The sequence below is a fragment of the Schistocerca cancellata genome, unplaced genomic scaffold (assembly GCF_023864275.1).
Source record: "Schistocerca cancellata isolate TAMUIC-IGC-003103 unplaced genomic scaffold, iqSchCanc2.1 HiC_scaffold_1169, whole genome shotgun sequence".
NCBI classification, from domain to species: domain Eukaryota; kingdom Metazoa; phylum Arthropoda; class Insecta; order Orthoptera; family Acrididae; genus Schistocerca; species Schistocerca cancellata.
In genome coordinates, this window is record NW_026047168.1 from 350,654 (window position 1) to 366,178 (window position 15,525).

The 15,525-nt window shown below is 43.9% G+C and overlaps 2 protein-coding genes across 2 annotated transcripts in view; both read left to right on the forward strand.

Annotated features, from left to right (window-relative positions):
* Window positions 1-13,756, forward strand: part of LOC126160953 (uncharacterized) — a 229,435-nt gene extending 215,679 nt beyond the window's left edge. Inside the window, exons 7-8 of the mRNA XM_049916944.1 lie at window positions 13,315-13,589; window positions 13,715-13,756. Of these exons, the coding sequence (XP_049772901.1) occupies window positions 13,315-13,589; window positions 13,715-13,756 (317 nt within the window). The remainder of the gene's footprint in view (window positions 1-13,314; window positions 13,590-13,714) is intronic.
* Window positions 13,757-13,811: 55 nt separating this feature from the next.
* LOC126160955 (uncharacterized) lies at window positions 13,812-14,822 on the forward strand. The gene has a single exon (XM_049916945.1). It carries the CDS (start codon window positions 13,812-13,814, stop codon window positions 14,820-14,822), a length of 1,011 nt encoding a protein of 336 aa, XP_049772902.1.
* Window positions 14,823-15,525: the final 703 nt, after the last annotated feature.

Here is a 15,525-nt window from a genome sequence, read left to right on the forward strand (position 1 = left end):
TCCCATTTGTTGCATTAATTGTAACAACAATATGTAATTGTAATAACAATATGGCTGCCTATACTCGGCAACCATATTTTTACCAAATCCATGTTACAATAGATGGTCGTATTAATAATGAAGCAGTGATCTACTATCGCTGCCATCGTGTAGAATCATACAAATCCTAACCACCGGTCTACAGGTGTCAGAACTGTTTCCAGTACAGTGACTATCTGACACAAAATTGCAAGATCCTTCCGACCCATCCGCAATACAAACAAAACCACTACCATAAACAGTGCCAAAGCATACAATCCTGACTCACCTGCATCACCTACAGTCACCCCATCTCATATACATCCATAAATGCAAAGTAAAGGCGTCATATACTAAACCAAACTTACCGTCTGTTTATCCCAATAACTTCATGCTTTCTATCTACACCTCAAAGAGATTAATTGTAGAACCACTGCTTTCTACTACATCCAATACCTTTGCACGTCCACATATCATACTACAGACAACGATACCAGCCCCAGTCAACTTCCAACTTAATGTATAAGTCATGTACACCCAAAGCTAATCCTACATGGTCTTCAGCTACCCCAAAATACTACCTTAAAACATTTACCTAACCCTGTTTCGTCACTAAATACATTATGGCATACTAGCAGCACAACATCCTATCTATAATATCTGTTCTCTCAGCACCAACAAAATGCTCTCCATGCATGTGTTATATCAGCATGTCACCAATGCGTTATTTGTCAACATACACCCTATGAAGCACAGACATTCCTACCATGTTTGCCTGAGTTAGGGTTGCATTGACTGCCTGTGCCTTTCCAGTACTTCACCCTCTCAGTTTGCCTCAAGAATATGACTGTAAGCCTTGTAGCCATCTACATCTGACCCTACAACTTCTTCAACCATAATCGTCACACTATCTTCACCTACATCAGTCACAGACCTTAAGCTTTGAAACGTCCCCTAAGAAAAATTAATGAATTACTGTGCTGGTAAACCCCTTTCGTTATTTGATTTTCAAACAGCTGAGCAGAACTGAACGTACTGAGACATTTCTCTCTTTACTTATTTTGACCATCACTAAGCTGACACACAACATTTTTAGCGGAACACAATCTGACTTTCAATAATCCCTACAAAAGAATGGCCCTGACTAACATTAAACTATACCTTTCACAAATCACTTACCTCACAACATTCTTCGCTACTCAAACTACTGCAATACAGCGAGCGCCACTACTGCCAGCTAAATAAAAGATTCAAACTACAGAAGGCATTAACTACTGATAGGCATAGTTAGCAAATGAAAGTTTTCGATAGAGAACAAACAATGTATTTACCTTAATAGTGTTCAAAGTTCATAATATATAGCAGTTCATGACATCCAGTCTTACAAATTTACTGTCTCTGATGGACACATGTCCAGATCATCCGCTCTCAAAACTCCGCCATCTCTCTCCCCACATCCACCACTTCTGGTGGCTCACCTTCAACTGCGCAATGCTACGCGCTGTTAACATCCAGCTGCCCAACACTACAATGGCGAATATTCTAACAATGCCAACCAGCCACAGACTGCACACAGCACAGTCAGTGATTTTCATACAGAGCGCTACATGGCGTTACCAATAAAAAAACCTAAACAGCCTACTTACAGTTTCATAGCTGGTCCCCCAAAAATATTGTGTAGTGGTGTTACATTTCTGCTGGTATTTTGGGAGTTATATCCACAGAATGTTAAGAATAAACCAATCAGTGTGATTTAAGATTCTTCTTAAACCATCTGCTGCAGTTTGTTAATTTTTTCCTTATGTGTCTCTCTCTAACTAAATGAAGTAATGATGAATCTGTTCTGCCACCTCTCTTAAATAAACTTGATAAGGTCTTTAGGCTAACAAAACTGGTTTGTCAGGAAGACGATACGGTATTTCAGAATGTGTCCCTTTCATACATACTTTCAGAATGTCCCCTTGCCCCAAGCTCAAAACAGTGTATTCTTTAATGGAGTATGCAGATAGAAAAAAAAAATGTATCAGGTGGATCTGTATATGGACCATCGTGCCTTACACAGAACATCAGTGTCTCCATATCTCCATTCACATCTTATGAATCATCACGGGAGTTATGCTTCCAAAGGCTTCGCCTAACTCTTAAGTGATTTTTCATTAGTCTCGCAATGTTGTACCACATAATGTGACTTACGATCAAACAAAAATAAAGACGCCCCACGAAGGAATTATCCGAATGGAACGGAAATCAGTAGATATGATGTAAATCTCCAGACAAATAAATGGTTACAGTTTCAGAAAATTTGGCTGATTTATTCAAGAGAACGAGCTTCACAAATTGGCTAGTCAATAACACGTTTATGCGTTGGATGTGCTCCTGAGAGACAAAGGGATATCATGCCAAATTTTGTCCAATTTGCGCATTAGATCATCAAAATCCCGTGCTCCATGAGAGCCCTGTCCATAAGGCTCCAAACATTCTCAGTTGGGAGAAATTCAACGACCGTGCTGGCCAAGGTAGGATTTGACAAGCACGAAGACAAGCGGTAGAAACTGTCGCTGCCGCTGTGTGCGTGATGACACTCACTGCCAGAGTGACCTGGCATGAAGGGCAACAAAACCGGGGGTAGAATATCGTTGAAGTACCGCTGTGTTATTCGGGTGTCTTGGATGACAACCAAAGGGAAAAGGAAGGAAAGTTCGGATTTTACGTCCCTCGACATCGAGATCATTACAGATGGAGCATAAGCTCGGAATGTTTCAGCAGCGGCGAGGAAATCGGCATTGCCCTGTCAAACGGATCTTCACGGCATTTGCCTGGAGCGATGTAGGGAAATCACTGTTAACCTAAATCTGGGTGGCCGAACGCTGATTCGAACTGTCATCGTCCCGAATTTGAGTCTCTCTCAGTGACAACCAAAGGGGTCCTGCTATGAAATGAAATGGCACGCCAGACCATCACTCTTGGCTGTTGTGACGTATGGCAGGCGACAGTTAGGTTGGTAACCCACTGTTGTCAGGGAAGGCTCCAGACACATCTTCGCAGGTCATCGTGCTCATTTCTTAGTGGGAGTCATCACTGAAGAGAATTCTAGCCCATGAAAGAGATTCCAGGCCGAATGGTCCCGATACTGCTGCAAACGAGCTTCTCGGTGTACAGAGAACATCTGTTAACGATCCTTGTCACTCAAGCACCAGCGGCACGACGGATCGATAATAATGATGAGTCCGGGGCTTTGATAGCCTCACTGACTTTCACTCGGTCCTCACGTTTGTCGTCCCTCTAGGCCGACAGCTTCCTTTCTGTCGCTGTGATCGGCTGTGGTTCACCCATTCCTGCCAACATCATCGCATAGTGGCATCGCTCTTATTCAAATGTCTAGCAATTCTTTGAACCCAACCACGCGTTCCCTCTCATATGCTGACATCTGAACGGACTGTTCACGTTACTGTAGCGAGGCGTTGTTACAGTCCAACTGAGTACACGGAATTACATTCGCAAAACCTTTATACTCTGTTGTAGTATCCTCACCAGCTGCGCGGTGAAATTGCGCTGCAGCGTCACACATTCATCCACCGGCTGCGAAAGCTCAAAATTTTGTATTTTCCTTCGATAAATGTACGAAGATTAATTAGTAACCAATTTGCAAATATGTTTGACTGGAGACTGCTCAATTCATTGACGGTCGACTGCACACGCTTCCTCTCGCGTTTTCTTACGTCGACTACGCGGCCTGCCTTTGACATTGCCGGGTAAAACAGCACATTTCTCTCAATCTAGCAGGGTTAATTTACAAGGTGGACCATGGCAAATGTTCTTATTATCACTCTCAATACTTGCTCTGTCTATGGATTTCGTGAAGCCACACATGCGCCTCTAATCGCTCATTTAGACAGTAAAGTCATCGCCAGGGGTCACAGTTGAAACAATGAAATATGAAACAAAGTAATACGATAATGACAAATCTTTTTGTCAACTCCAAGGCAGCGATGTAAAAAAAAAATTATTTCCTCAGTTCTACAACCCCAAGTGAGAGATGGGGACTTTTCGGATACCCTGTAGATGAAATAGACTTGCGTAACATTTATGCAATGAATCTCTAATATCTGTCTTTCAGAACAGATTCCGCCTTACTTAATTTCGGGTAATTACCTCCAGATATATGTTGGTTGTTAGATATTCTAACTGAGAACGAAGTTTTTCGCGGCGGCACTTATGTATAAAATATTCTCGGTATTCTTGCCGCGTCAGTTCTAGATAAAATCTCGAGCTTTCGACGATTACCTCCATCGTCATCGTCAGGAGCTGACTGTCTCTACTGCTGCTATGGTAGCCTCTATATAGCCCGAAGACGGCTTCTGATTGGTCGGCTTCTGATTGGTTGGCGATTACGTGCTGCTGTCTCAGACGGTGTCACTGTGTGCGCCGGTGGCGCCACCGCTTCCGTTTAAACGTAAACCTTGGAAGGAACGCCTCTGCTGCTTCTCTGCATCAAGCGCTCGTTTCCACGCACAGCTCAGATGGTATCCGCTATCGCGGTTAAAGTTCTTTTGGCTCATTCTGATTTCAACAGCCTCCTTAATAACCGAATCCCAGTACGTGGAGGCATGGGACAGAATTTTAGTTTCATCGAACAATATTTTGTGTTTGTTCGTGAGGCTGTGCTCCGCAATTGCCGATTTCTCAAGCTCTCTATTTTTAATGTGGCGTTGGTGTTCTGCGCAGCGTTCGGAAACGGTACGAATAGTCTGACCTATATAATTGCTTCCACACTCACAGGGTATATTATAAACACCGGGGACCCTGAGGTCGAGATTGTCCTTAACAGGGCGCATCATCTCCTTAATTCTCTTAGGAGGACGAAAAATCGGTCTAATACCACGTCTACGCAGGACTCTTCCTATTTTGCTGGAAATTGCGCCACAAAAAGGAAGAACCGCAATTGGTGTATCATCCTGTGAGGTTGCAGCATTATCACGTTTCCTTCTTTTGGAGAACGCTGCCTTTATATCGCGTGCACTATAGCCGTTCTTTCGGAACACGTTCTTTAGGTGATTAATCTCGAACCTTAAGTGGTCCTCGTCAGAAACAGTTTTGGCTCTATATACCAACGTGTTCAAAACGGCTCTCTTCTGAGCAGGGTGATGGAAACTCTGTGCGTTCAGGTATAAATCGGTATGCGTCGGCTTACGGTATACAGAGTGGCCAAGACGTCCGTCCGTCTGTCGTTGTACTAAAACGTCTAAGAAAGGCAGTCTCCCTTCCTTCTCCATCTCGACAGTGAACTGGATGTTCGAATGGATGCTGTTCATGTGTTCAATGAATTCTTTAAGAGCTTCTTCGCCATGTGGCCAGATCATAAATGTATCGTCAACGTAACGATAAAATAAGGACGGACGGAGGGGAGCCGAATTTAGTGCACGTTCTTCAAAATTCTCCATAAAAAAGTTAGCCAGTGATGGAGACAACGGAGAGCCCATTGCCATACCGTCTGTCATTTCATAAAATTTATTACCATACAAGAAGTAGGTGGTCGTCATCACGTGCCGGAACAATTTTATAGTTTCAGGAGGAAAAAGATCCGCCAGCATTTTCAAAGTGTCCTCCACAGGAACTTTTGTGAACAGCGACACCACATCCAGGCTGACTAAAATGTCATTTGGACCAACTCTAATATCTTTGATTTTCTCAATGAACATCTGGGAGTTTTTGATGTGATGTTCACACCGGCCAACTATAGGAGTCATCAACTTTGTTAAGTATTTGGCCAGCTTATAAGTAGGAGAACCAATTGCACTGACAATAGGTCTCATGGGAACATTCTCCTTATGGAGCTTCGGTAGTCCGTACAACCTGGGCGGTCGAGGAGCTCGGACTCTGAGATTTTTTGTAATATCGTCTGGAAGCCCGAAATTTTTCAGTAACTTCATGGTTTTTCTGCTGTACGTCAAAGTTGGGTCCCGTTTAAGACACTTATACGTACTGTCCTCCAACAGTGAAGTCATTTTTCTATGATATTCGGTAGTATTAAGGACCACGGTGGCATTTCCTTTGTCAGCTGGTAATATGACAAGATCTTCATCCTTCTGAAGTAAACGGAGCCCCTCCCTCTCCTCTCTACTGATATTAGACCTGGGAGGCTTAGCTGATGCCAAAAAGCGACTGGTAACAAGTCTCACTTCGTCGGCGTCGTCCTGTGCAAGATGCCGCACAGCCTGTTCTACTCCACTGATAAGATCCACGATGGGTATAGTACGTGGTGTAGGAGCAAAGTTCAAACCTTTATTAAGGGCCGAGATGGCTCCTTTGTCCAGGTTCTTGCCCGACAGGTTGACGACAGTGCGTGCTGTTTCATGCGCTGACTCTGATCTTTGCACAGCTACAAGATGCTCAAATTTCTTTACTTGTCTAGCAGATGTATTGCTAAGATGAGCTCTTTGATGAGCAGCCGTCGTCATATCGACCCACTCCCAGTCAAACGGCGAGAGAACTGTAGATAACAAAAGATGGCAACTGTATAAGCTTCGTGCATTAAGATCCAGTTCGTACCTTGTGTGTCGTAATCTTTCTCTGACGATCGCCCGACTTGTCTTCTGTAATATATTCTTCATTCCAACCGACTTGATATGGTGTTTAACCACAGCAAACTTAGGCACAATCTCCTTATCGCGACAGCGTTGCAGAAATGCCAAATTACTCCGCAACTGTGCATATTTGACGCGCAGCTTCTCCAGTTGACGAACCTGGCGTGCGATGTCCTCCCCGTAGAGGAAAGTAATATGAGAACGAAGTTTTTCGCGGCGGCACTTATGTATAAAATATTCTCGGTATTCTTGCCGCGTCAGTTCTAGATAAAATCTCGAGCTTTCGACGATTACCTCCATCGTCATCGTCAGGAGCTGACTGTCTCTACTGCTGCTATGGTAGCCTCTATATAGCCCGAAGACGGCTTCTGATTGGTCGGCTTCTGATTGGTTGGCGATTACGTGCTGCTGTCTCAGACGGTGTCACTGTGTGCGCCGGTGGCGCCACCGCTTCCGTTTAAACGTAAACCTTGGAAGGAACGCCTCTGCTGCTTCTCTGCATCAAGCGCTCGTTTCCACGCACAGCTCAGAAGCCGACCAATCAGAAGCCGTCTTCGGGCTATATAGAGGCTACCATAGCAGCAGTAGAGACAGTCAGCTCCTGACGATGACGATGGAGGTAATCGTCGAAAGCTCGAGATTTTATCTAGAACTGACGCGGCAAGAATACCGAGAATATTTTATACATAAGTGCCGCCGCGAAAAACTTCGTTCTCATATTACTTTCCTCTACGGGGAGGACATCGCACGCCAGGTTCGTCAACTGGAGAAGCTGCGCGTCAAATATGCACAGTTGCGGAGTAATTTGGCATTTCTGCAACGCTGTCGCGATAAGGAGATTGTGCCTAAGTTTGCTGTGGTTAAACACCATATCAAGTCGGTTGGAATGAAGAATATATTACAGAAGACAAGTCGGGCGATCGTCAGAGAAAGATTACGACACACAAGGTACGAACTGGATCTTAATGCACGAAGCTTATACAGTTGCCATCTTTTGTTATCTACAGTTCTCTTGCCGTTTGACTGGGAGTGGGTCGATATGACGACGGCTGCTCATCAAAGAGCTCATCTTAGCAATACATCTGCTAGACAAGTAAAGAAATTTGAGCATCTTGTAGCTGTGCAAAGATCAGAGTCAGCGCATGAAACAGCACGCACTGTCGTCAACCTGTCGGGCAAGAACCTGGACAAAGGAGCCATCTCGGCCCTTAATAAAGGTTTGAACTTTGCTCCTACACCACGTACTATACCCATCGTGGATCTTATCAGTGGAGTAGAACAGGCTGTGCGGCATCTTGCACAGGACGACGCCGACGAAGTGAGACTTGTTACCAGTCGCTTTTTGGCATCAGCTAAGCCTCCCAGGTCTAATATCAGTAGAGAGGAGAGGGAGGGGCTCCGTTTACTTCAGAAGGATGAAGATCTTGTCATATTACCAGCTGACAAAGGAAATGCCACCGTGGTCCTTAATACTACCGAATATCATAGAAAAATGACTTCACTGTTGGAGGACAGTACGTATAAGTGTCTTAAACGGGACCCAACTTTGACGTACAGCAGAAAAACCATGAAGTTACTGAAAAATTTCGGGCTTCCAGACGATATTACAAAAAATCTCAGAGTCCGAGCTCCTCGACCGCCCAGGTTGTACGGACTACCGAAGCTCCATAAGGAGAATGTTCCCATGAGACCTATTGTCAGTGCAATTGGTTCTCCTACTTATAAGCTGGCCAAATACTTAACAAAGTTGATGACTCCTATAGTTGGCCGGTGTGAACATCACATCAAAAACTCCCAGATGTTCATTGAGAAAATCAAAGATATTAGAGTTGGTCCAAATGACATTTTAGTCAGCCTGGATGTGGTGTCGCTGTTCACAAAAGTTCCTGTGGAGGACACTTTGAAAATGCTGGCGGATCTTTTTCCTCCTGAAACTATAAAATTGTTCCGGCACGTGATGACGACCACCTACTTCTTGTTGTTGTTGTTGTTGTTGTGGTCTTCAGTCCTGAGACTGGTTTGATGCAGCTCTCCATGCTACTCTATCCTGTGCAAGCTTCTTCATCTCCCAGTACCTACTGCAACCTACATCCTTCTGAATCTGCTTAGTGTATTGATCTCTTGGTCTCCCTCTACGATTTTTACCCTCCACGCTGCCCTCCAATGCTAAATTTGTGATCCCTCGATGCCTCAGAACATGTCCTACCAACCGATCCCTTCTTCTAGTCAAGTTGTGCCACAAACTTCTCTTCTCCCCAATCCTATTCAATACCTCCTCATTAGTTACGTGATCTACCCACCTTATCTTCAGCATTCTTCTGTAGCACCACATTTCGAAAGCTTCTATTCTCTTCTTGTCCAAACTAGTTATCGTCCATGTCTCACTTCCATACATGGCTACACTCCATACAAATACTTTCAGAAACGACTTCCTGACACTTAAATCTATATTCGATGTTAACAAATTTCTCTTCTTGAGAAACGCTTTCCTTGCCATTGCCAGTCTACATTTTATATCCTCTCTACTTCGACCATCATCGGTTATTTTACTCCCTAAATAGCAAAACTCCTTTACTACTTTAATTGTCTCATTTCCTAATCTAATTCTCTCGCCATCACCCGACTTAATATGACTACATTCCATTATCCTCGTTTTGCTTTTGTTGATGTTCATCTTATATCCTCCTTTCAAGACACTGTCCATTCCGTTCAACTGCTCTTCCAAGTCCTTTGCTGTCTCTGACAGAATTACAATGTCATCGGCGAACCTCAAAGTTTTTACTTCTTCTCCATGAATTTTAATACCTACTCCGAATTTTTCTTTTGTTTCCTTTACTGCTTGCTCAATATAAAGATTGAATAACATCGGGGAGAGGCTACAACCCTGTCTCACTCCTTTCCCAATCACTGCTTCCCTTTCATGCCCCTCGACTCTTATAACTGCCATCTGGTTTCTGTACAAACTGTAAATAGCCTTTCGCTCCCTGTATTTTACCCCTGCCACCTTCAGAATTTGAAAGAGAGTATTCCAGTCAACATTGTCAAAAGCTTTCTCTAAGTCTACAAATGCTAGAAACGTAGGTTTGCCTTTTCTTAATCTTTCTTCCAAGATAAGTCGTAAGGTCAGTATTGCCTCACGTGTTCCAACATTTCTACGGAATCCAAACTGATCTTCCCCGAGGTCGGCTTCTACCAGTTTTTCCATTCGTCTGTAAAGAATTCGCGTTAGTATTTTGCAGCTGTGACTTATTAAACTGATAGTTCGGTAACTTTCACATCTGTCGACACCTGCTTTCTTTGGGATTGGAATTATTATATTCTTCTTAAAGTCTGAGGGTATTTCGCCTGTCTCATACATCGTGCTCACCAGATGGTAGAGTTTTGTCATGACTGGCTCTCCCGAGGCCATCAGTAGTTCTAATGGAATGTTGTCTACTCCCGGGGCCTTGTTTTGACTCAGGTCTTTCAGTGCTCTGTCAAACTCTTCACTCAGTATCTTATCTCCCATTTCATCTTCATCTACATCCTCTTCCATTTCCATAATATTGTCCTCAAGTACATCGCCCTTGTATAAACCCTGTATATACTCCTTCCACCTTTCTGCTTTCCCTTCTTTGCTTAGAACTGGGTTGCCATCTGAGCTCTTGATATTCATACAAGTGGTTCTCTTCTCTCCAAAGGTCTCTTTAATTTTCCTGTAGGCTGTATCTATCTTACCCCTAGTGAGACAAGCCTCTACATCCTTACATTTGTCCTCTAGCCATCCCTGCTTAGCCATTCTGCACTTCCTGTCGATTTCATTTTTGAGACGTTTGTATTCCTTTTTGCCTGCTTCATTTACTGCATTTTTATATTTTCTCCTTTCATCAATTAAATTCAATATTTCTTCTGTTACCCAAGGATTTCTATTAGCCCGCGTCTTTTTACCTACTTGATCGTCTGCTGCCTTCACCACTTCATCCCTCAGAGCTACCCATTCTTCTTCTACTGTATTTCTTTCCCCCATTCCTGTCAATTGTTCCCTAATGCTCTCCCTGAAACTCTCTACAACCTCTGGTTCTTTCAGTTTATCCAGGTCCCATCTCCTTAAATTCCCACCTTTTCGCAGTTTCTTCAGTTTCAATCTGCAGTTCATAACCAATAGATTGTGGTCAGAATCTACATCTGCCCCAGGAAATGTCTTACAATTTAAAACCTGGTTCCTAAATCTCTGTCTTACCATTATATAATCTATCTGAAACCTGTCAGTATCTCCAGGCTTCTTCCATGTATACAGCCTCCTTTCATGATTCTTGAACCAAGTGTTAGCTATGATTAAGTTATGCTCTGTGCAAAATTCTACAAGGCGGCTTCCTCTTTCATTCCTTCCTCCCAGTCCATATTCACCTACTATGTTTCCTTCTCTCCCTTTTCCTACTGACGAATTCCAGTCACCCATCACTATTAAATTTTCGTCTCCCTTCACTACCTGAATAATTTCTTTTATCTCGTCATACATTTCATCTATTTCTTCATCATCTGCAGAGGTAGTTGGCATATAAACTTGTACTACTGTAGTAGGCATGGGCTTTGTGTCTATCTTGGCCACAATAATGCGTTCACTATGCTGTTTGTAGTAGCTAACCCGCACTCCTATTTTTTTATTCATTATTAAACCTACTCCTGCATTACCCCTATTTGATTTTGTATTTATAACCCTGTAATCACCTGACCAAAAGTCTTGTTCCTCCTGCCACCGAACTTCACTAATTCCCACTATATCTAACTTTAACCTATCCATCTCCCTTTTTAAATTTTCTAACCTACCTGCCCGATTAAGTGATCTGACATTCCACGCTCCGATCCGTAGAACACCAGTTTTCTTTCTCCTGATAACGACGTCCTCTTGAGTAGTCCCCGCCCGGAGATCCGAATGGGGGACTATTTTACCTCCGGAATATTTTACCCAAGAGGACGCCATCATCATTTAATCATACAGTAGAGCTGCATGTCCTCGGGAAAAATTACGGCTGTAGTTTCCCCTTGCTTTCAGCCGTTCGCAGTACCAGCACAGCAAGGCCGTTTTGGTTAATGTTACAAGGCCAGATCAGTCAATCATCCAGACTGTTGCCCCTGCACATACTGAAAAGGCTGCTGCCCCTCTTCAGGAACCACATGTTTGTCTGGCCTCTCAACAGATACCCCTCCGTTGTGGTTGCACCTACGGTACGGCCATCTGTATCGTTGAGGCACGCAAGCCTCCCCACCAACGGCAAGGTCCATGGTTCATGGGGGGGCTACTTCTTGTATGGTAATAAATTTTATGAAATGACAGACGGTATGGCAATGGGCTCTCCGTTGTCTCCATCACTGGCTAACTTTTTTATGGAGAATTTTGAAGAACGTGCACTAAATTCGGCTCCCCTCCGTCCGTCCTTATTTTATCGTTACGTTGACGATACATTTATGATCTGGCCACATGGCGAAGAAGCTCTTAAAGAATTCATTGAACACATGAACAGCATCCATTCGAACATCCAGTTCACTGTCGAGATGGAGAAGGAAGGGAGACTGCCTTTCTTAGACGTTTTAGTACAACGACAGACGGACGGACGTCTTGGCCACTCTGTATACCGTAAGCCGACGCATACCGATTTATACCTGAACGCACAGAGTTTCCATCACCCTGCTCAGAAGAGAGCCGTTTTGAACACGTTGGTATATAGAGCCAAAACTGTTTCTGACGAGGACCACTTAAGGTTCGAGATTAATCACCTAAAGAACGTGTTCCGAAAGAACGGCTATAGTGCACGCGATATAAAGGCAGCGTTCTCCAAAAGAAGGAAACGTGATAATGCTGCAACCTCACAGGATGATACACCAATTGCGGTTCTTCCTTTTTGTGGCGCAATTTCCAGCAAAATAGGAAGAGTCCTGCGTAGACGTGGTATTAGACCGATTTTTCGTCCTCCTAAGAGAATTAAGGAGATGATGCGCCCTGTTAAGGACAATCTCGACCTCAGGGTCCCCGGTGTTTATAATATACCCTGTGAGTGTGGAAGCAATTATATAGGTCAGACTATTCGTACCGTTTCCGAACGCTGCGCAGAACACCAACGCCACATTAAAAATAGAGAGCTTGAGAAATCGGCAATTGCGGAGCACAGCCTCACGAACAAACACAAAATATTGTTCGATGAAACTAAAATTCTGTCCCATGCCTCCACGTACTGGGATTCGGTTATTAAGGAGGCTGTTGAAATCAGAATGAGCCAAAAGAACTTTAACCGCGATAGCGGATACCATCTGAGCTGTGCGTGGAAACGAGCGCTTGATGCAGAGAAGCAGCAGAGGCGTTCCTTCCAAGGTTTACGTTTAAACGGAAGCGGTGGCGCCACCGGCGCACACAGTGACACCGTCTGAGACAGCAGCACGTAATCGCCAACCAATCAGAAGCCGACCAATCGGAAGCCGTCTTCGGGCTATATAGAGGCTACCATAGCAGCAGTAGAGACAGTCAGCTCCTGACGATGACGATGGAGGTAATCGTCGAAAGCTCGAGATTTTATCTAGAACTGACGCGGCAAGAATACCGAGAATATTTTATACAGATATTCTAACTATTGATCATCGACGATATAGCAAAACAGCACCTAATTTTATCGTGCAGAGGAGACTCTTATTTCAGCTACCGTTCATAGAACAGCACGTACTTGCTGTGATTGTTTTGCAGACGAGGAGTGGCAGCTGAAGGACAGAAGCAACGCTACGCTTTCCGTGGACACTGGCTGCCTGCAGTTGTTGGCCGACGCCCTGGACCACCCCACGTGTCCGCTGGAAGACCTGCCACCGGAGACCATCGAGCAGCGCGAGCAGTGCCGCGTCCAGCTGTGGGATGACATGGTGCAGAGGCTACCCCACATACCCGTCACCAGCTACCTGGCCTACACGCAGAGGGCGAACGTCAATCTCTGCCTGTTGGCCTGGATGAGTGTCAACTCGTTCAGCGTTTGTCAGGACGTCTCCTTTAGTATGATACAGTCTGTGGATGATGCTCGGTGCTTCTTCGATAGTCCTGACCACAAATCCTGTCCGGAATTGAACGTTACATATGCCATCTGCTCTGTTTCCAGAGCTATTCTATTATTGAAGTGTCGCGATTTTTCCTTCCATAAGCAAGTCGAGGTATGTGGTGTCAGTTTACGCCCAGATGGGTTGCATTCAGGTAAGATGGGAGGATCGTCCATCACTCCCTTGAAAGGGTATGTAAAGCCAACTGAAAGAGCACTGAACTACAAAGCCAGATTAAGCAATGCTACCTTGAAATACAAGGATTTTAGAATCGATCGCTTAAAACCTTTAGAAATTTCATTTATAGCTCTAAATATTCTTTTCCGTTCTCTCACTGCCGGGGTATACATGTACCTTCCCCAGCTACGCAATTTGCCTGGAAAGATATTCTTGTCCTTCCAGATCACAGGTATAATCCAGGTCTTGGGTTCTGAGGTCGTGTATCGTATGTCAGGTGTCCCCAACTTATCTACAGCGGTGCAGATTGATAGTGCCCTCACACTTCTCAGCTGTATGTGGCTAAACTCATTCTGCTACCAAATGTACGCATGCATTCGCCATCTCAGGCTTCCTAATGATCTGCTACCTACTGAAGCAAGCAAGATATTCCGTCGTCAGGCGCTGTATGCACTAGCACCGTGGAGCATACTATGTGCGGCAAGTATTTCTTTGGAAAATACGAGCAAGTATTACCTGATCCACAGTCGGATACTATTCCTCGTAGGGATTTCACTCTCGATAACTCTCAATTTGGTTCTCCTCGGATTGGTGGGATACATGTACCTACGTAATCGGAACGCCATGCGGCGACTCAGAATTTCTAGTAAAGACAAATTTGGGTCAAAGAAACAAATTGTTTTCCTGTCAGTTAAGACAGTCTTCTTAAGTGGCATAGGTATAATCGTTAGAATTGGTTTCCACCAGGTGCAAGGTATTGCACAGTTCGTGTACTACGTTCATATAGCTACGATGGCCCAGGGACCTCTGCTATTCGTTTTTTTCATTTGTAACGAATCAACACTCCCTTTGCTGAAGACGACCTTGCTAGTATGGTGGAAACCAGATACTGTCAGTCCGAGGCAAGAGTTGTGTTCGGCAGCTGAGAGAAATCTGGAAAGGAGAGCCGCTGTTCACTGTACATTTGCAGAATCCTCGTTGTCATGTCCTTGAGTGTTATTCTCAGAACACTGTTTCCATTGTAGACCGTACAGTTTCTGTTAGTTATAAAGATAGAATCTACCTTACGAGACAAAATTAGCTGTGACCGATATGTTAAAACAGTGACTCGCTTTTGAAATTTGTTCTTCATTTTCAACCACGTGGTTATTTCTACATGGTAGCCTATCTACGTATAGTAAAGGACGCTAATAATTAATTACAAGTGTGAAATGTAGCTTGAAGTGAACGCAAATTTTAAGCAACGGTGCTACACAAGATTGGAGTAAAGGCATTTTTGAGGTGGGGTGTTGAGCGACTGACGGGTAAAGGTACCATAGAAGACGTTACAAATGAATGTATTTCCTGTGTGCTAGCTTTATACAAGGATGAACGTTATTTAGAAGAGAATGTATACAAACAATATTGACGAAGGAAAAGCATGTGCCTGTGCTCAACTAAAAGAGGACTTCTTTTTCCAGGAGTTAAACTGTATGTGTACAGTATGTACAGTTTAGTGAGATTTGTAGTCGGTAAACGATGGTCCATTTGTTCAAATACAAACTGACTGACTGACCTACGCAGATGAAACAGGTGTCTATGTATACCTAATATCGAGTCCTACTGAACACTCTGCAATAAACGATACTGAGTAGGTTTGATTTTTAGATACTCCAAATGTCATGACATGTAATAAGAAAGGGCTGTCATATTTGAT

What these genes read in the sequence shown, in the direction of transcription:
- LOC126160955 (XM_049916945.1), top strand. Translation starts at nt 13,812, where the DNA reads ATGGGAGGATCGTCCATCACTCCCTTGAAAGGGTATGTAAAGCCAACT.